The sequence below is a fragment of the Aotus nancymaae genome, unplaced genomic scaffold (assembly GCF_030222135.1).
Source record: "Aotus nancymaae isolate 86718 unplaced genomic scaffold, 86718_ANA_hifiasm-v0.15.2.pri h1tg000022l_1, whole genome shotgun sequence".
NCBI classification, from domain to species: Eukaryota; Metazoa; Chordata; class Mammalia; order Primates; family Aotidae; genus Aotus; species Aotus nancymaae.
In genome coordinates, this window is record NW_026988435.1 from 6,142,799 (window position 1) to 6,164,336 (window position 21,538).

At 38.3% G+C, this 21,538-nt stretch overlaps 1 protein-coding gene and 1 pseudogene across 1 annotated transcript in view; one reads left to right on the forward strand and one right to left on the reverse strand.

The window, feature by feature from the left end:
* Window positions 1-21,538, reverse strand: part of ARL13B (ADP ribosylation factor like GTPase 13B) — an 87,742-nt gene that overhangs the window by 65,423 nt on the left and 781 nt on the right. The window contains exon 2 of the mRNA XM_012474167.2: window positions 4,542-4,612. Within this exon, the coding sequence (XP_012329590.2) occupies window positions 4,542-4,612 (71 nt within the window). The remainder of the gene's footprint in view (window positions 1-4,541; window positions 4,613-21,538) is intronic.
* On the forward strand, window positions 12,706-13,510 carry LOC105732152 (non-histone chromosomal protein HMG-14-like; annotated as a pseudogene).

The window sequence follows — 21,538 nt, forward strand, 5'->3', positions numbered from 1 at the left end:
ATAATGAAGACATGTGAATATCCAACAATGCTAGGGACCAAGCCACACAAATAATTTTCATACCAAAAATAACAATAGTTCCCTATTAGGAAACACTATTTGATAGTCAGAGAATCCTAGATTTTTTAAATCTAGGCTCATGACTGCTTATGACAGACTATAATCCCCAACTATTATGGCAGGTAGGGGTGGCCATGAGAGGAGGCTAGCTAGTGATGTGCTGTTAAATATCTGGAGGAGGAAAACCCTGATACGTGTATGGTATCTGCCAATTTTCACAGTATAAATACTTCAACCGTGGCCTATCTCAAACTAGCAATGTGAGGTACCTGAACACAGAGCTGGGAAGAGAGATGCATAATTGTCTCTCTCTAGTTGATAATGAGCCAATATGAACAGAAGGTGCAGGACACCACTGCTTCTAGTCAATGGCATGTGAACTAAAATGATGCAGCAGCTTCCGGTTCAGCTCCTAAAGGAAAGGAGGATGGCCTCCCCTTACCCTTTACTTCGTCCTTCTAGCTGAAATGCCCATTTGTAGTGAACTGCCTTTGACCATGTAGGTGAGGGAGAACACGGGGGATGGCAAAGCAAATAGAACAAAGAATTGATCACTAACACCATGGAGTTGCCAAACCTGTCCTAGACTACTTTTGCCTAGGCTGTTATGAGAAAGAAATAAAACATCTTGTTGAACCACTGTTATTTTAGGTCTCTGTTAGAACAGCTGAACCTGTGACCAACTAATACAATTACTGACAACTATGAAAAAGAGAAGTTGATTTAAAGAAGTAAAGTTCCAGGAAGAAGTGTTACTTTTATATCAAGATGCTATTGAGGGCTGGGCGCAGTGGCTCACGCCTGTAATCCCAGCACTTTGGGAGGCTGAGGCAGGTAGATCACAAGGTCAAGAGATCGAGACCAGGCAAAACCCCATTCTCTACTAAAAATACCAAAATTAGCTGGGCGTGGTGGCACACACCTGTAATCCTAGCTATTCAGGAGGCTGAGGCAAGAGAATTTCTTGAACCCAGGAGATGAAGGTTGAGTGAGCCGAGATCACGCCACTGCACTTCAGCCTGGGTGACAGAGTATGACTCTATCTCAAAAAAAAAAAATTTGAGGCTTGTATAAATTATGGTAAAATTAAAAAAAAAATCCATATACAAATGAGCATGGCCAAGCTCCACTAAAAGTTTATTTATGGCACTGAAATTTTATAATTTTCATGTGTTATAAAATATTTTTAATTTTTTTTCAGTCATTTAAAATGCAAATCACATTCTTAGCTTGTGGGCCATACAAAAACAAGTGGCAAACCAGATTTGACCTGGAGGCCATGACACCTTATCTAACCTCCTTTTATCCATTCTGTTAAAGCCTGACATTGACGAGCATAGGCACCTAAGAATGTGCTAATCAGATTACCTAATTTATTATGTGTACTGAGTGTACTTAAAACATCCTCTTTCCTTTCTTTCTCTTATGTATTCCACCTCCACATATCCCTAAGTTCCTTTTTCTGAGTCCAGAAAATGCTTAATACCAAAGCTGCCTTCAACTTTGAGCCCCACCTCCATTCTATTTTTGTCCTTCATCCCATATTTACTCTTCAATTTCTTACTTGGGAATTTTTTTAAGACTCTAATTTCATAGAACTACTTGAAGCTTCCTAGATTTAAGTCTGCTCTTGCCTTTATATTTTTATGTTGTTCCATTTATTTAACTAGAGAGAATGTCTGCTGATCTTTTATTTCTGCTTCTTTTCTTACTTCTTGGCCTTTTATTTTTTTTTAATTTCCATGTGAAATTGAGAAAAAGTTATCTGCTAGTTTCTTTTCAGATGTCTCCCTCCTCTCTGACTGCATTGCCATTGCCTAAATCCAAACCCTCAGTGTCTTTCATCTATAGTGCCACAATAGCTTCTTTTTTATATTCATATTCTATTTATTTAATTATTTCCAATTTTTTGGAGTTGTATTCACTATGTTGCCCAGGATGGTCCTCAAGTGATCCTCCTGTGTGTCTGTGTGTGTGTGTGTGTGTGTTTAGAGACAGGGTCTCACTTTGTCACCCAGGCTGAAGTTCAGTGGCGTGATCACAGCTCACTGTAATCTCAAACTCCTGGGCTTGAGCTATCCTCCTGTCTCAGCCTCTAGAGTAGCTAGACTAGAAATGCACCACAATGCCTGGCTAATTTGTTTATTCATGACAGCTATTTTTTCCTCTTTTATTTTTGTGAGTACATAGTAGGTGTATATATTATGAGGTACATGAGGTATTTTTGTATAGGCAGGCAATGCATAATGATTTCATCATGAAAAATGGGGTATCTATTCCCTGAAGCATTTGTTCTTTGTGTTACTCTTTCAGTTGTCTTTAAATGTTCGATTAAATTATTATTGACTACAGTCTCCCTGTTGTGCTTTCAAATACTAGGTTTTATTCATTCTATTTTTTTTTTTTTTCACAACAGCTTCCTTTTTCTTGAGACAAAGTCTCGCTCTGTTGCCAGGCTGGAGTGCAGTGGCGCGATCTCGGCTCACTGCAACCTCTGCCTCCCGGGTTCAAGCGATTCTACTGCCTTAGCCTCCCGAGTAGCTGGGACTCAGGCGTGCACCACCATGACCAGCTAATTTTTATATTTTTAGTAGAGGCAGGGTTTCACCATGTTGACCAGGATGGTCTTGATCTTTTGACCTCATGATCTGCCTGCCTCGGTCTCCCAAAGTGCTGGGATTACAGGCATGAGCCACCGTGCCCAGTCGGTATACAGATCATCTATGGCTGCTTTCACACTACAGTGTCAAAGTTTTGTAGTTCAGAAAGAGAATGTATGACCACAAGGTCTAAAATATTTGCTATCCAGCCCTTTGCAGAAAAAGTTTGCTGACCACTGGTTTAAATAAAGATGGTGAGGTGCTCTGTGAAGACATAACATAGAAGATAGCATAAACACAGGCTTTAGAAAAATTCATACACAATAATAGGTACTTAATATTATACAGTAGCATTTGAGATGAGAAAATGCTTTTCTCCAACAGTGAGTTTTGCAACCTGTTAATAAACGCCCTTCCACTATTTAGTAAGCATGATATCTTATTGCAATCATCAGTTTCCAGAAACAAATACATGTTACGCTTTTCTCTCAGTTCTTACCCTTTAGATCAGTGGTCCACAACATTTTTGGTATCAGGGACCAGTTTTGTGAAAGACAGTTTTTCCATAGATTGGAGGGTACAGCTGGTTTCGGGGTGATTCAAGCACATTACATTTATAGTGCACTTTATTTCTATTACTATTACATTGTAACACATAATGAAATAATTCTAAAACTCACCATAATGTAGAGTCAGTGAGACCCCTAAGCTTGTTTTCCAGCAACTAGATGGTCCCATCTAGGAGTGATGGGAGACCCTGACAGATCATCAGGCATTAGATTCTCATAAGGAGCACATAACCTAGATCGCTTGCACATGCAGTTCACATAGGGTTCATGGTCCTAAGAATCTAATGCCACCACTGATCTGACAGGAGGTGGCACTCAGGCAGTAATGCAAGTGATGGAGAGAGGCTGTAAATACAGACAAAGCTTCACTCATTGGCCTGCCGCTTACTTCCTGCTTTGCGGCCTGGTTCCTGACAGGCCACAGACCCTTATCGGTCCATAGCCCCAGGGTCGGGGACCCACTTTAGATGCATGACTAGTGATTCTAGGTGCCCAACAAGTCACTAGTGCAGACACTGCTATACTGTAGCACAAAGCATTAAATTAAGATTAGCTGGCCGGGCTGGGCGTGGTGGCTCATGCTTATAATCCTAGTACTTTTGAAGGCCAAGGCAGAAGGATAGATTGAGGCCAGGCATTCCAGACCAGCTTGGGCAACATGGGGAGACCCCATCTCTACCAAAAAAACCCTAATAAATTAAAAATTAAAAAAAAAGATTAGCCAGCATTCAATGAGATACACTCAATCCGATGTAATATATATGATATATATATCCAACATTGAATAAGATGCAGTACGTATGATATAAAGCCATTTAATGATATAGAGGTCCTATCTATAACTTAATTATAAAAATTACATATCATATTACAAAAAGCATCAAGAGATTCAAAGAGAACTATGCTGGCTAACTATAATTCTACCTCTCTTTCATCTAAGCATAGCCATGTGACTAACTTCTGGCCAGGAAAATATAAGAAGAAGATAAGTATTCTTAAAAGCTGGGGTAGGTCACCTTTTTAAATTTTTCTTCCTGTTGTCCAGAATACAGACACTATCCCTCTTAGCAGATCAAAGGCCTCAAGAAGCCTGTGCATCTCTGCATGTATTCAAATCTGAAGCATGATAATAATCTGGCCCCATTAAGCCAGAACCTATTTGCCATATGAGTCACAAGTATACTAAGAATATAAAGTAATGGAGTACACAGTATCTGTACCAAATTACTAGGGAATAAAGCAATTTAACATAAATAAATAATTCTGAATAATTTAATAGAGTTCAGAAAGCACATAAATATTTTCAGCTTACCTCCTTGGAATCCCTTTGCTGTTGCGGTTTTACCAGCATTATCAAGTCCCAGCATCACAAGAGTCACCTTTCTTAAAATAATAGAAATTTAAAAATCACTTTCTTTGTCAATTTAGTATTAAGGAAAAATAAATACAAATTCATTAATTCAATCAACATTTAAGGAGCACCTATTAAGCACAAGAAAATCTGCTGGATGCTAGGGGGCACAATGAGGAATAAAATATAGATTCAAAAGCAAATCATGAAAAATACCTTTAAAGGATCATCCTTTTGTTCTCTAAGCAAATAAAGTAAAACTGTACAATAGATAATCCAAAAGACAGAGAATATGGGAAAGAAGGAAGACAAAAAGGGAGGTAGGAAGGCAATCTAACTCTGAGTTATCTATTGTGGCTAAAGATTCAATTTTCTAGTTACTTCAAAGCTAACTAATTATCACAAATCGGTTTATCTTATGAAAGTACACAATTGTTTTTAAGTATGTAGCACCTTACTAAGTATAAATTTATATATAATAACAAGATTATGAAGTGCTAGCCTTTTGAAAGACAGTTACTACAATTGTAAAGTTTAAAATATTTCTCATGATACAGCTAAACTCCACAGACAAAAAAAAAATATCTACTTCAACTTTAATACTGAAAGAAACCTAAGTCCAGATAAATTAAGTAATCTGGTCAAAGGTCACACAATGTAACTATACTTAAAGAGTCAGAACCAGAACCTAATTTACCCAACTCGTAAGGACTTAAATGTGAGACACGTATGAAAGAAAAAAACCTATTATACTGGTCCTAGTCCTATTAACTTGGTGATTCAGTTTACCACTACATAGTCATTTCTGTTCCAGGTTGAACTTTGTGCAATATAAGAAGTGACACCATCCATTACCATCACGGATTTGGAAATGAAAACTGCTTTAAGAATACACAGAAAAAGAAAGTCACAGCTTAACATAGCTGCCATATTTAGACCATAGGGTATGGCCACTCTCCAATGGAGTATACTTATTCCTCTTTAGCAATCATCCCACAGAAGATTGAAAACAGAATTTAGATGGCTGTAAAGGGTGTTCTTTCATTTCTCTAGGCTTTGCTCTTTTGGATTTAGACTTGTAAAAAAAAATTCAGGTGTACTCAAAAGGGCCATATAACAAAGACAGAGGACAGAGGTGAGAATGTGAGACAGTCTAGTTATGGGTCACAAGCTGTCAGTCTGGCAAGAGCCAAATGGGCAATTTATTAAATAAATAGTCACTGACCATCTTCTATATACCAGACATCAGTGTTCTAGGTCCTTGAGATACATGTGTTTATTACAGCAACCACCACCATAATAAAAGAAACAAAAACAGATAAAGAAATTCTTCCTTATTAAGCTTACACTTTAGTGACAAGAGACAGACACTAACAATATGATAAATAAGTAAAGCGTAAATTTTAAAGTACATTAGAAAGTAATTAGGTACTATGTGGAAAAAATAGAGTAGAACAGGGTACAGGGAACCAAAGATAGGGGTGGGAGGTGGGGGCAGTTTTATATAGAGAGATCAAGGCAGGTCTCATTCATTAGGTCAAATCTGAGCAAGGACTTGAAGGAGGGAGTGAGTTATGCATTATATCCAGGACAAGAGAGAACAGCTGGTGTAGACACTTAGTATAGAAATGCAGGAAGGTCCAAGAATCAGCAAGGAAGCCACCATGCCGAAACCAAGTGAGAAAGGAGCAGAACAGGAAGGAAGCCAGGAAGTCAGAGACACATCAGAGACCAGTTCATGTAAGCCCATGGGGCAATGTGAGGATTCTCACTTCTACTATGAGTAAAATGAATTTACTTTCCATATTAATTTCCTTTGTTATCTAGAAGTCTTTACCTTTTCTAGATGTTTCAACCATCCGATATCTAGCATGGGAAATAAACAAAACTGTGTCTACACTTGACTCAGTGAGAGAATAAGGTAAATCACAATAAGCAGCACTCTAGGGCCCCATTCTCAATTGGCTGGTGGTGAAGCCAGTGGGAATGCCACGAAGACCCACAGCAGATTATAAATTTATGGAGAAGAGGTCGTAGGCAAGGTCTAGGAACCTCTATCGATCTAGAAATGCACCTGCATTGTCAACTATGAAAAATATGAATTTAATTCCTAAGGAAGCTGTAAGATATTTAGAATATAATTTTATTATTTCATTTGAAGAATTCATAATTATGAATTAAATAATTCACAGAACTATCAAAGAACAAGATTTAAGTACAAAATAACTTCCAAAACAAAATATAGTAAATGATTGTCCAGAGAAGATGGATAAGGTAGCATTTAAAATGAGTAGCTTAGCAAAGCACGGAGGCGGATCCCTGTAGTCCCAGCCACTCCAGAGGCTGAGGCAGAAGGACTGCCTGAGCCTGGCATGTCAAGGCTGTAGTGAGCCCTGACTGTGCCACTGCACTGAAGCCCGGGCAACAGAGCAAGACCCTGTCTCAAAAATAAAACAGGCCAGGCATGGTGGCTCATGCCTGTAATACCAGCACTTTGGGAGGCTGAGGTGGGCAGATCACTTTGAGCTCAGGAGTTCAAAAGCAGCCTGAGCAACATGGCAAAACCCCATCTCAACTAAAAATATAAAAATTAGCTGGGCATGGTAGCACACACCTGTAATCCCAGCTACTCAGGAGGCTGAGGCTGGAGAATCACTTGAACCCAGGAGGCAGAGGTTGAAGTGAGCCAAGATCGCACCCCTGCACTCCAACTTGGGCATCAGAGCAAGACTCTGTCTCTAAAATAAAATAAAACAAAACAAGCCAGGCCAGGCCAGGCCTGGTGGTTCATGCCTATAATCTCAGCACCTTGGGAGGCCAAAGAGGGAAGATCACTTGAGCCCAGGAGTTTGAGACCAGCCTGGACAACATGGCGAAACCCCATCACTACAAAAAAAAAAAAATACAAAAACTAGCCAGGTGTAGTGGTGCACACCTGTAGTCCCAACTACCCGGGAGGCTGACCTGCAAGAATCGCTTGAACCCGGGAGGCAGAGGTTGCAGTGAAACGAGATTGCACCACTTGCACTCAAACCTGGGCAACAGAGTGAGATGTTGTCTCAAAAATAAAATTATGAAATATACAATGAATTGGACTAAAGTAATGCTAATATTAAAGCTAATTCAATTGTTCTCTATGTATAATGCATTTCAAGATCTACAGTGCTTTAAACATTACCATGAACCAAAGCAATTATTTTGGGGAATAAATCCCTGTTTTCTACTAGTTTACGTCATTTATTCCATAAATATTAAGGACCTATTACATAGTAGCAAACAAACATCCACAATTCTCAGGCCTCATAAATCTTAGAGCCTAGCAAGAAAACAAGCATTGGAGAGGTATAATTACAGTAACATGTGATAACTGTTAGAAATTATGGGAAGCAGTAGCAGTCATAAGGATAGGGAGCAACCCACAGTGCCTACTCTGGAAGTCAGAGAAGACAATACCACTAACACACAAATAAGCATCAGTGGAGTCGGCAGTTCCTGGAAACATCACGAAACTTTTTCACATCCCTTATGAGTCAAAGTAAAAATTCTCTGATATACCTTTTTATGGAAAATAATCCCTTGTTCTCTATTACATAGAATATCTAATGTTTTTCTCCATTATTGTCAAGAATTCAGTTTTTTTAAAAAAACAAACATCTAAATACATATCAACTGTGCATTTTGAAACACTGTTCCTAAAGCCACCAAGAGAGTTAGCTTTTACCGTAAGAGTCTGTCTTTATTTATAAGCTATTAGGCTTAAACAAACAAAAACGTCCTTCAAAGAAGAAAGTCACTTTAGAGAATTATAATAGTGTTGGGACTGGCATAAAATAGTTCTATTTTCACTTTGATTACCTTTGCAACTAATTTTCAAGATTATGTCCTATTCTTGAAAAAAAGGCTGTAATTAAATGTTTTAGGGAATTAAAGCACTAATGAATAAACATAATAAGCAGTACAAATAAAAATCACAGCATGAATTACTACAAAGCCTGATAACAATGCATTAAATTTACACTTTCAGAATGCGATTAAAAGGTTAACATTCACCTAAAACTCAAACTTCTTTGCAACTCTTCAAGGACTAAAGAGGTACAATTTATTTAACCTATGTTAAAATATACACATAGCTATAACTTTTTAAAATATGATAAACTGGACAGTCATTGTGGTTCACATCTGTAATCCCAGCACTCTGGGAGGCTGAAGCAGGAAGATCACTTAAGCCCAAGACCAGCTTGGGGAACATAATGAGACTCCGACTCTACAACAACTTTAAAAAAAAAATTAGCTGGGAATGGTGATGTGTGCCTGTAGTCCTGGCTACTCAGAAGGCTGAGGTGGGAGGCTCACTTGAGCCCATTGAAGCTGCAGTGAGCCATGACTACACCACTGCATCGAAGCCTGGGGAACAAAATGAGACCCTGTCATTCATTCATTAATTCATTCATGCATGCATGCACACATGCGTACAAAAAATACGGTAAATTATTATTGGGAACAGTTTGGCTGTGGTGCTATATGACAACAGAAAGATCAAAGATTGCCTCTATCTTTTAGTCTAATGGTTATTTGATCAAATACATTAGCCCTTCAAATTGAAAAAATAATATACAGTGCTCTTAGGTTTATAGTGTCTAGAAAAGTTGATACTAGCAATAAAATCAATCATTTAATAATTTGGTCAGATGGTAATTCAATTAAAGCACATTAAGCACTGTGGACACAAAAATGCCTCCGAAATCACTTCTGTCCTGAAGTGCTCAACCAGAGCACATTGAGCACTGTGGACACAAAAATGCCTTCGACATCATTTCTGTCCTGAAGTGCTCAATCTCTAGTGAGAGTGACTAGAACATAAATATAAATACATTCTGACACTATGACAGTTTATATGTAAGATGATAAAGGAATACAGAACAAAGGGACTTTATCCAGCCCCAAGTTAGGGCAGAAGGTCAAAGAAGCTTCTTAAACAAGGTAATGCCTAAACTAAGTTCTTAAAGTGAGAAGTTAGCCAAGCAAGGGAAAGGTGAAAACAGAAGGAAGATGAAGGGATTCCAGACTGAGAACACTGCACAAGAAGATACTAATCACGTTATGAGTTGAAAAACATGGGGTTAGGAGCACATCTCAGTAGAGCAGCCTTAAACAAAAGAACATGGTCACAACTCAATACAACTACGTATTGAGTCTAAAGGGAACTTGACATACTTCTACTTAAGGAACCAGTAAATGAACATTCCTAGTCCAAAAATCTGGAATCTGAAATGCTCCAAAATCCTAAACTTTTTAAGCACCAATATGATCCAACAGTCCCCAACCTCATGTGACAAGTCGGAATCAAACTTGTTATATGCACAAAATTATTTAAAATATTTTATAAAATTACCTTCAGGCTATTGTATACATAACATAAATGAAATTTGTGTTTAGGCTTGGAGGCCATTCCCAAGATACTTTGTTTTGTATATATGCAAATATTACAAAGTCCAAAAAAAAATTAAAAATCTGACAAATTTTTAGTCCCAAGCATTTCATCTAAGAGATACTCAACTGGGCCAGGCACAGAGTGGCTCACGCATGTAATCCCAGCACTTTGGGAGGCCGAGGCAGGTAGATCACTTAAGGTCAGGAGTTGGAGATCACCCTGGCCAACATGGTGAAACCCCATCTTTACTAAAAATACAAAAAAAAAAAAAAAAATTAGCCAGGCATGGTGGTGCACACCTGTAATCCCAGATACTCGGGAGGTTGAGACAGGAGAATCACTTGAACCTGGGAGGCAAAGGCTGCAGTCAGCTAAGATCGCACCATTGCACTCCAGCCTGGGCGACAGAGCGAGACTTCATCTCAAAAATATAAAAAAAGAGATACTCAAACTGTATTATCAAATAATTAATGATGTAACCTTTCCAGAAGTTGAAAGTGATCACCTCACTCCTAATATTATAGTCATCCCTAGGCCTTTGATTACATCAGACTAGAAAGGCTGAGATACAAAGGACTCTGTGGCATTATAAGATTTACAGTATGTTATACTAACAATAAGTAACGTAAGAGGCATTATGGGTACTCTGAAATATAGCCACAAACTTGGTATTAGAGACCTGAGTTCAAGTGCCAGATTTGCTGTTTCTAAGCTATATAACATACTACTTCTCAGAATTTCATCAATAAAATAGATAACAATAGCCACTGCAAAGGGATGTAATGAAAATTAAATAAGACAATGCAAATAATGTGCATAGTGCTTGCGTCACACAATAAATGCTCAACCAAGAGGTATTCTCATTACAGCACAAAGTTCAAGACAGGGAGTCCACCACGAGATGAGACCGGAGAGACAGGCTAGGACCAGATTATGGAAGAAGCTTACTAAGTTCAGTGCTGGATATGTTGATAGGGGTGCTGGTCTCACTGCTGAAGTCTGAAGCTGGAAGAGATCTGGACTAGATTTTTGAGTCCTGTGAGTGGCAGTTTAAACCATGAGAACGGATGAAACTACCCAGGGAAAGCACAGGAAAAGGAGTCAGAAAACAGGAAAGAATGGAATCCTGAGAACTTTTGAAGAAAACCTTAAAACTGTGGTCAAAATAGAAAAAAAAAAAAAAAAAAAAAAGACCAAAGAAATGGCAGTACTGGGAAGGATTACAGAAGGGTTAAGAGACACACAGTATCAAACAGTGTGTAATTCTGTCAAGAAAAGTACTATTTTTTATAACTACCTCAAATTAAATACCTCAGAATTAAATCATCTCAGTTTTTCTCAACACTGCAGTAACCTAACCAGTGCTTTGAATTTAGACAGCTCAAAGGTATTTTACCATCATCTACTGTCACATTGTCCCTGCAAGGGGAGCAGGTACAAGAATCTCAAGGTTTCAGTGTTAATAAGTAGTCCACAGCAGTTTCCACAGGAAGTTTAAATACAATGGCTTGCAAAAATATAACTTTTATTTTATAAAGTAACTTGAACTTTTCATCTTTAAGTTTGTTCACACTTATATACACACAAAAATCAGGTGGCCAGGTAGTCTGGCTCATCTTCACCAAGATAACTTGGAATTTTTCTCCTGTTTTAGGCCCACACAATCAGAACTTAGTTCCTGTGCCTGTTAAAAGGTACAGACAGCACAGCAATAGGAAGGTTCACTAAAGTCATGATTGCGTGCTATTGATAAAACCTAACTATGATGTTTATAAAAAGCTAACCATAGACCAGGCATGGTGGCTCACACCTGTAATCCTAGCACTTTGGGAGGCTGAGGTGGATAGATCAACTGAGCTCAGGAGTTTGAGTTCAGCCTGAGCAATACGGAAAAACCTTCTATCTACAAAAAATAACAAAACTTAGCCAGGTGTGGAACTGTGCGTCTATGGTTACAGCTACTTGTGGGGCTGAAGTAAGAGGATGGCTTGAGCCTGGGAGGTCAAGGCGGCAGTGGGCTGGGATCATGTCACTGCACTCTAGCCAGGGTGACAGGGTGAGACTGTTAAAAAAAAAAAAAATCTAACCATAGCATTTTTCTGCTTCAAATACCTATAGAGAATCATGTCTCAGTTTGGCAGCCCTCACTTCTGCCACTCCCAGGAGGCCTGCCATGCCAAGGATTCCTCCCATGCTAAGGATTACCCCAGCCCTACACAACCATCCCCTGCTACTTTTTATACAGGCTCCTCTACCAGAACTTGTCATAATCAGCTCTGTAGAACCTATATCAAATGTGCTGGGCACACAGTAGGGGTCTTTATTGAAAGAAACAACATAAACATGTTCTGACCCCCATTTGCTGAGTAAATACTAAGTAAAATTAAAACACATAACCTTAGGTTGAGAAAGTACTATAATGAAGTTAATTTACATAAATCTTCACATCAAAATAGTTCAATATTAAAGAACATAATTAAATCCACATATATCAAATTGGCTGATGTTTTCTGAAAAAGCTTACATGCTCATGGTTTCAAGGTACTAATTAACAGAAAGACTTTCAAAACTGGAATAGGGGTCTCAGGAGCTCGGGTGGCGGGAGGAGCGCCAGCAGCCAGGCCGCCCAGCTTCTCGGAGGCTCTCAGCGCCGTGGCCCACAGGTGCCCAGCAAGCGCCCTTCCCACCACCAAGATGCCCAAGAGGAAGGTCAGCTCAGCCGAAGGGGTGGCGAAGGAAGAGCCCAAGAGGAGATCTGCACACTTGTCAGCTAAACCTGCTCCTGCAAAAGTGGAAACGAAGCCAAAAAGGCATCAGGAAAGGATAAATCTTCAGCCTAAAAAAAACGCAAACAAAAGGGAATAGGGGAGCAAAGGGAAAACAGGCCAAAGTGGCTAACCAGCAGACTAAAGAAGATTTACCTGCAGAAAACGAAGAAACTAAAACCGAGGAGAATCCAACCTCTGATGAAGCAGGAGAGAAAGAAGCCAAGTCTGATTAACATTATATACCATGTCTTATCTGTAGTCCCTGTCTTCCTTCTTGTACAACCCAGAGTATGTTTATCAACTGTTTTGTGCGTGCAAGTTTTTTAGTAGCTCTAGAAACATCTTTAAGAAGCAGGAAATCCCACCTCATCCCATTGTTAAGCATAAATGTTTTTTCAAGAGGTGTAATAATTCTCTGGTTGTTTATTGTTTGGTGAAGCCAGAAAATAGTATGGGAATACTGAATGGCAGGAAGTTTTGACTGTCTTGGATCTCAGCTCAACATTCCATAGCAGGAGACTTAGTTTTTATAAATGGTAATACAAAGCATACTAAACGGCAATACAGGGTCAGAATCCTGTCTTTAATGTCTTGAGCCTTTTAAATTACTTCTATTCCCACGTCGTTTTGTCATAGAATTGTTCCCTAAAGAAAACCACTGCTTGATCATGGCTCTCCCTGTCAGAATTGCGTACACTGTAACATCTGTGGTCACAGAAGTCCTGTTTTCCTAATAACTGTGCTAATGTGCTGTGAAAGATTAAAAATTTGAGTATATGGTGTACATGTTATTGAACTGTGAATTGGTGGAACATGTACAGCTTATCAACACTTGTAGATATTGGCTCTTGATATCCTCTTAAAAAAATTTGCCTCCAAATGTTAAGTTGGAACGTCATTATAATAACTATTTAAAAAAGAGGCCGGGCACAGTGGCACACACCTATAATCCCAGCACTTTGGGTGGCCTAGGTGGGAGAATTACTTGAGGCCAGGAGTTTGAGATACACCTGGACAAAATGGTGAGACCTTGTCTCTACAAATAATGAAAAAATTAGCCAGGCAGGGTGGCATGTACCTGTGGTCCCAGCTATTTGGGAGGCTGAAGTGAGAGGATCGCTTGAGCCTGGGCAGTCAAGGCATGGCAGTGAGCCATGATCACTCCTCTGCACTCCAGCCTGGGCAGCAGAGAGAGACCCTGTCTCAGAAAAAAGAACTACAATACAGGTTTTCTAGATTTTTGGCATGTATGTATGTTAAGAATATGTTAAGTATTGTGTGCAAATTGAAATGTCTGTATACTTAATACAACAAAATCTCAATTACAAAAGAAAAAGCTGAAATAATACTTAGTAAAAAAAAAAAAAAAATCAAAGTTAGCAATTAAGAGATCCAAAAATCTGTTTTATATCACTTTAGCTATCTGCCAAAACAAGTGAGGACTTCTTAACTCAGGGGCTAATAACTAATATTGTTCAAGTCAACACAATGTATATAATAGATCTCCTAAACGAGAACATGAGGATACCTTATCTCAGAATTCCTTTTTATATAACAGATATAAAAATTAATATATCAGAAACACTGGTCAGGTACAGTGGCTTATGCCTGTAATCCCAAAACTCTGGGAGGCCAAAACGGGAGGACTGCTTGAGGCCAGGAGTTTGAGGCCAAACTGTGCAACATGGTGAGACCTAACTCTATTTAATAAATAAATAAATAAATCAGAAATATAAGCATCATGGTATCAGGGAGGATTGAACTTAGAAAACATTTAAATTATGAATCTTTCCTGAATGACATTATGGCAATCATTTGAACACCTACAAGCCTAAAGTTTCTCATCTGTTAACTAAGGAAGATAATAATACTTCCAGTATGATAATTAGATAAAAGCTATTTTCTTTTTCAACAGACGGAATCTCGCTCTGTCACCCAGGCTGGAGTGCAGTGGCAAGCTCTTGACTCACTGCAACCTCGGCCTCCTGGGAGCAAGTAATTCTCCTGCCTCAGCCTCCTGAGTAGCTGGGATTACACGCACTTACCACCACCCCTGGCTAATTTTTTGTATTTTTAGTAGAGATGGGGTTTCACCATTGTTGGCCAGGCTGGTCTCAAACTCCTGGCCTCAAGTAATCCACCCGCCTTGGCCTCCCAAAGTACAGGGATTACAGGTGTGAGCCACCATGCCTGACCTATAAAAGCTGTTTCTAACTTCAAAAATATTAAGAAATATTTTTGAAGTCAAAGAAAATATTTCACTAAAAATACTAAAAAGCAAATTTTGACACATGGAAACTCTATTATCTAAAATATTTAAAACTACATGGAGCAAGTTCTAAATTTTAACATAAACATATAAATTCTAAAAGTAACAAACATATACAAAAAAAGACTTTAGAACATGGGTTTATGATACATATGTAAGAATTTTAAAAAATCACTATACGAAAAATTGATAGAAGAAAAAAGTATCAAAAAAGTGTGATTTTATTGCACAAATACACTATTTTCTGACATTTCAATTCAGATCTAGAACCCCATATTACAGCAAAATCATTATCTAAATTTATTAAGTATGAGTAAATATTGAGAAGACCAAACTTGGGTTCATAGCCTGCTTTAAAGCCTCGATTCAGTCAGGCAAATTCTTAGTGTCCATTTTTTCATCTGTAAAATAGAAGGGGTAGAATGAGAATGTCTGTAGGTCCTTTTCTATCTTAAAATTCTAAAATTCTTGCCATGCATAATCAAGAAGAACTAGGGGGATAAAAAGAGATGTAAAATATTCCAGTTTGGTATACAACATAATAATCTTTGCTAATCTGCATGTACAGCTTAATTAGAAAATTAAGAACTCAGTAATTTCTATAAATGGTCTAGATTTATAGTTATATTTATTTATGCCAACAATGATGGTATTAGGGAGCTAAGTATTCCCTCAATGAAAAAGTTCACAGCAAAGAGGATATAACAGACCACTAGAAACATTGTGTACTATAATATTTGAATATCTTCTTTTAGACTTGGCCACAGCAAAGGACAATTTACCTTTTTTTTTTTTTTTTTTTTTTGAGACGGAGTTTCGCTCTTGTTACTCAGGCTGGAGTGCAATGGCGCAATCTCGGCTCACCACAACCCCTGCCTCCTGGGTTCAGGCAATTCTCCTGCCTCAGCCTCCTGAGTAGCTGGGATTACAGGCAAGTGCCACCATGCCCAGCTAATTTTTTGTATTTTTAGTAGAGATGGGGTTTCACCATGTTGACCAGGATGGTCTCAATCTCTTGACCTCATGATCCACCCACCTTGGCCTCCCAAAGTGCTGGGATTATAGGCGTGAGCCACTGTGCGTGGTGCAGGACAACTTATTTTGATAGGTTGTATTGTTATGCTCAAAAACACAGATAGACAAGAAATCAGTTCCAAGAAAAGGTTAACTCTGTGGAAGAATGGAGGGAGATGAAGAGGGGGTAGGAAGCTTCAAGGATTTGTTACATACTTATTAAAATAAAATTGAAATATGACTAAAGATTAATATTTATAAAACCTGGCAGGCACACGGTATTTATGATATCTTTCTTTTCAGTTAAATAACAGTAAAATCATTTTTTGTTTTATATATATATATATATATATATATATGGAGTTATATAACATGTATATTTTTATATAAACAAAGAATTTTGTTGCCAAAGTTTGTATGCAAAATTTGTTGCATAAATTTCTTCAAGACTCAGGTAAAATTACACCCCTTCTAAAATCCTCTTTCCTGATTCTCGTCAAAAATCAGCTTTCGACTCTTGCATATTCTATCATTATATTTTACATGCACTATTTCATCACCTAGATGCTACCTGGTATAAAAAACAAAGTACCTGGCGCTCAAAATGTGTAGATAAGAATGTGTAAGGGTTAGGATCTGCTATAAGGTCAAGAGATCTACTGAGCATCATAGATTCACACACCTTGTGTTCTGTACTCAGGATGAAGGCTGCTCCCTACAGGCTAAACTGCAATATAATAAAATTTTTTAATATTAAAAGTTAAAATATAAAAGTATTAGAAAAAAAGCATGTGAATGTAATCTCAGAATGCTGCAGAACTTTCTAAACATTACACTGTAAGAGTAATATGTTTGAATTTAAATATTTTATTTTATTTATTTGAGATAAGGTTTCATTTTGTCGCCCAGGCTAGAGTTCAATGGGGTAACCTTGGTTCACTGCAGCCTCCACCTCTTGGGCTCAAGCGATCCTCCTGCCTCAGCCCCCTAAGTAGCTGCGACTACAGGAACATGCCACTACATCTGGCTAATTTTTTAAAATTTTTTATAGGGACAGGGACTCACTATATTGCCCAGGCTGATCTCAAACTCCTGATTTCAGGAATCTTCCCAAAGTGCTAGGAATACAGGTGTGAGCCACCAAACCCAGACTGAATTTAAAAATTTTAAATGTCTGTATTTTAAAATCACAAAATTTAAAAATATAACAAATGGAAAGAAAATACTTGCAACATTACATGGCTGACCCTTGAACAACACACATTTGAACTGCACAGGTCTACTTATATACAGATGTTTTTCAATGAAAGTTACACGTATACCTGCCTCTCCTGCCTCCTCTGCCTCCCCGGCCTCCATTTCTACCTCTTCTGCAATTCCTGAGACAGCGAGACCAACCTCTCTTCCTCTTTCTCCTCAGCCTACTCAGTGGGAAGAGGATGAGGATGAAAACTGTTATGATCCACTTCCACTTAATAGTCAATATGTATTTTTTATCTTCCTCATGATTTTTTGTTTTTCTTTTTTTTTTTTTTTTAGAGAGAGTCTTGCCCTGTCACCCAGGCTGCAGTGCTGTGATCTCGGGTCACTGCAACCTTCACCTCCCAGGCTCCAGCGATTCTCTTGCTTCAACCTCCTGAGTAGCTAGGACTACAGGCGCCGACCACCGCATCCCACTAATTTTTGTATTTTTAGTAGAGACAGGGTTTCGCCATGGTGGCCAAGCTGGTCTCGAACTCCTGACCTCAAGTGATCCACCCGCCTCAGCCTCCCAAAGTGCTGGGATCACAGGAATGAGCCACCGCACGTCGCCCTTTATGGTTTTCTTTTTATTTATTTACCTGCTTTTTTTTTGAGAGAGAGACTTTTGTCCTTGTTGCCCAGTTCGGAGTGCAGTGGCGCGATCTTGGCTCACTGCAACCTCCGTCTCCCAGGTTCAAACCATTCTCCTGCCTCAGCCTCCCAAATAGCTGGGATTACAGGCATGCACCACCATGCCTGGCTAATTTTGTATTATTAGTAGTGATGGGGTTTCTCCGTGTTGGTCAGGCTCATTGTGAACTCCCCGACCTCAGGTGATCCGCCCGCCTTGGCCTCCCAAAGTGCTGGGAGCCACCATACCCGGCCCCCTTATGATTTTCTTAACATTTCCCTTCCTCTAACTTTAAGAATACAATAAATTATACATATAACAAAAAAAACATGTGGCAACTGACTATTCATGTTATCAGTAAGGCTTCTAGTCAACAATTGGCTATTAGCAGTTAAGTTTTTTGGAAGTCAAAAGTTATATGTGGATTTCTTACTGTGCTGGCAAGTCGGGGTTCAGTGCTCCTAAACCCTATGTTGTTCACGTGGCAATTGTACTACAGAGAAATAGTAGCTAAGATAAATACTTAAATTTTTTTTTAAGTCAGTAAGAAAACACACCTGCCCCAATAGAAAAAAGACAAAGGGAATCAATGAACCATTCCTGAGAGAAACACAAATATGCAAGGAAAAAAAGTTAATCTTCCTAGTAATCAAACAAAACAAAACAAAACAAAACAAAATCAAAGCAGAAAGCAGTTTCCCCTGTAACCTGAAGAAGATGAAAAACATGACTCCTGATTGTGAAAAAGGCACTCTAAATGCACTGCTGGTAGGAGTAGAAATTGGGTTTTTTTAAAAAATCTTTTCTGAAGAGCAATTTGGTAACATATTTTTAAAAGAAACAATAAAAGTTTGGAGAGTTTATTTCCACATTCATCGATTCATAAATGGATTCATACCAACCTGAACCAAAATTCATGAATGGGGCCATACCAAACCCCAAATAAGTGGGGTTCAGAACTTTTATAAGATCCTGACTCCTGACTTAGACTGGTGCCTTAACACTTGATCTCTGACTCCTGCCTTGTCTTTATCACACAATCTAATCCCTGATTCCAATCTCAGTAACAATATGGTCACTAGGAAAGCATCTAAGTGAGGAGAGGTGGGTAAATACAATGGGTACAGAAAATATTAAATAAATCTGAAAGTAATCCCAAACATAGTATATTAATAACCATCATCATCTTTTTTACACATTCACTCCTCACATTTGTCAAGATAGCTTCATAAAGTATAAACATGAAGAGGAATCTTAAGAAGAAATTCTACAGAAAACAAATACATAATACTCAAACCGGCAATTTCTGTTGGAAAAAATACAGAATATCATAAAAGCACAAAATTCTGTCTTTAAAATTAGCTCGCTCAACTCTCATTTATTCCAGTAAAATAAATGGAACTACTTGCTAATGTTATTTACTTAAGGACGATTATTACTAAAAAAAATCGAACTACATGCAATATTTAGTAAATACTTATTCAGCCACTATTATAAATCAGGCATTGAACAAGGGGACTTAAAACATGGGTGTAATCCAACTTGTTTTCAAATCCTTTGACAGTTACCCAAATTGAAATGTTTACCTATGTCCTTTATATAAGGCTATGATCTAGAGCAGTAAGGTCCAACAGAAATATAACTAAGCCACATATACATTGTAATTCTCTAGTAATCTCATTTTTTAAAAAGTAAAAAAGAGAAAAAAGTTAATTCTAATATAATTAACCCAACACACACAAAAGTTATCATTTCAACATGTAATCAAACTTTTAAAAGACTGTTAAGATACTGGCTTTTTTGCATAATAAATATTTCAAAACTCGCTATGTGTTAAACATACACTTATAGCATCTCCATTCAGACTAGCCACATTTCAAATGCTCCACAGCCACATGTAGCTGGTTGTTACCCTACTGGACAGGACAAATCTAGAGTCTGTTTATTAAAGAAAAAAAAAAACAACACTGGGTTATGCAGCTGAATTTTAATAATGATTTATTGAGAAAATTCAATTATCTGTTCTACTTGGAAATCAATACATTCTCCTTTCTCTGAACTCTGTCTTTTCTTTAAACAAATCATTCCAGAGAGTATATATACAAAAGCTGCTAAGACAAAGACTAAGAATGACAAATTAAATTGAACAGTACTTCGAATTACACGTTTTCACGGTTTTTTTTAACTAAAAACATAAGTTATGATGCCTTCATAAAAACCAAATATGTTTCCTAAAAACAGACACAGAGGAAAATGAGGAGCCGACTATTATTGATTCTCAAGTAGAGACTTTCAAATTAGACCAGAACATAATTAAAACAAAAAAATAAGAATCTATGAACCCAAAATCACATCTTTGACTTTTTTTTTTTTTTTGAGACAGCGTTGCACCGTGTCACCCAGGCTGGAGTGTACTGGTGCGATCCTGGCTCACTGCAATCTCCGCTGCCCGGGCTCAAGTGATCCTACTGACTCAGCCTCCGGAGTAGCTGGGACTACAGGCGCGGGTCACCACGCTCCTTTATTGTAGAAATGGGGTTTCCCCATATTGCCTAGGCTGGTGTCAAACGCCAGAACTCCAATGATCATTCAGCCTTGGCCTCCCAAAGTGCTGGGATTACAGGCGTGAGCCACCACACCTAGCCCATCTTTGACTCATAGAGTGGATCTTACCACTTACATTTAAAGCATTCAGATTCAGTTAAGAGTTAATAATGGGGAAAAATCTCAAGTTTCATTTATTTTTTTTCGAACCTCGACGTGTATTTTCCGCTACAATGTGTAAGTGTAGCTTTTCAGATTCATTCTTTAAAGGACAGCTCATTCTCATGGCAAATATATTTAAAATGTTAACAATTAAAAGGAAAAAAAATTTTTTTGCTTTATCTTACCCTTGGCCAAATTCCAGATTCGAACTACGTAGTCAACATTATTTATATAACAAACACAAAGTCTCTTTATAGGTTAGGCCTCAGTTTCAAAAGCATCAATTCACTGACTACTTCCTAAGACAGTGCCTGGCACAAGGTATTGTCTTAACAAATGTTTGTTGAATGAATGAGTATCAAGTTACAGGTAATAATTATTAATACATCTAGCATTTCAAAATGAAATATTAAAAAGTGGACCCGGCCAGGCGCGGTGGCTCACGCCTGTAATCCCAGGACTTTGGGAGGCTGAGGCGGATAGATCACGAGGTCAAGAGATCGAGACCATCCTGGCCAACATGGTGAAACCCTATCTCTACTAAAAATACAAAAATTAGCTGGGTGTGGTGGAGCGCTCCTGTAGTCCCAGCTACTCGGGAGGCTGAGGCAGGAGAATTGCTTGAACCTGAGAGGCGGAGGTTGCGGTGAGCCGAGATCGCACCACTGCACTCCAGCCTGGCGACGGAGCAAGAATCTGTCTCAAAAAAAAGAGTGGACCCTTTCAATTAAAAGATTTTACTAGAGACCGTATGAAAATTGGAGGCTACATTACGGTTTAAAAAAAAACACTATCCAGCACTTGTTCTCACTGAACACAGTATTTCTAAGGCACAGAGTATTATCCCTCTCATTTAATATTTAAGAAAGGTGGGGCCAAAAATGGTTGAGTCATGCA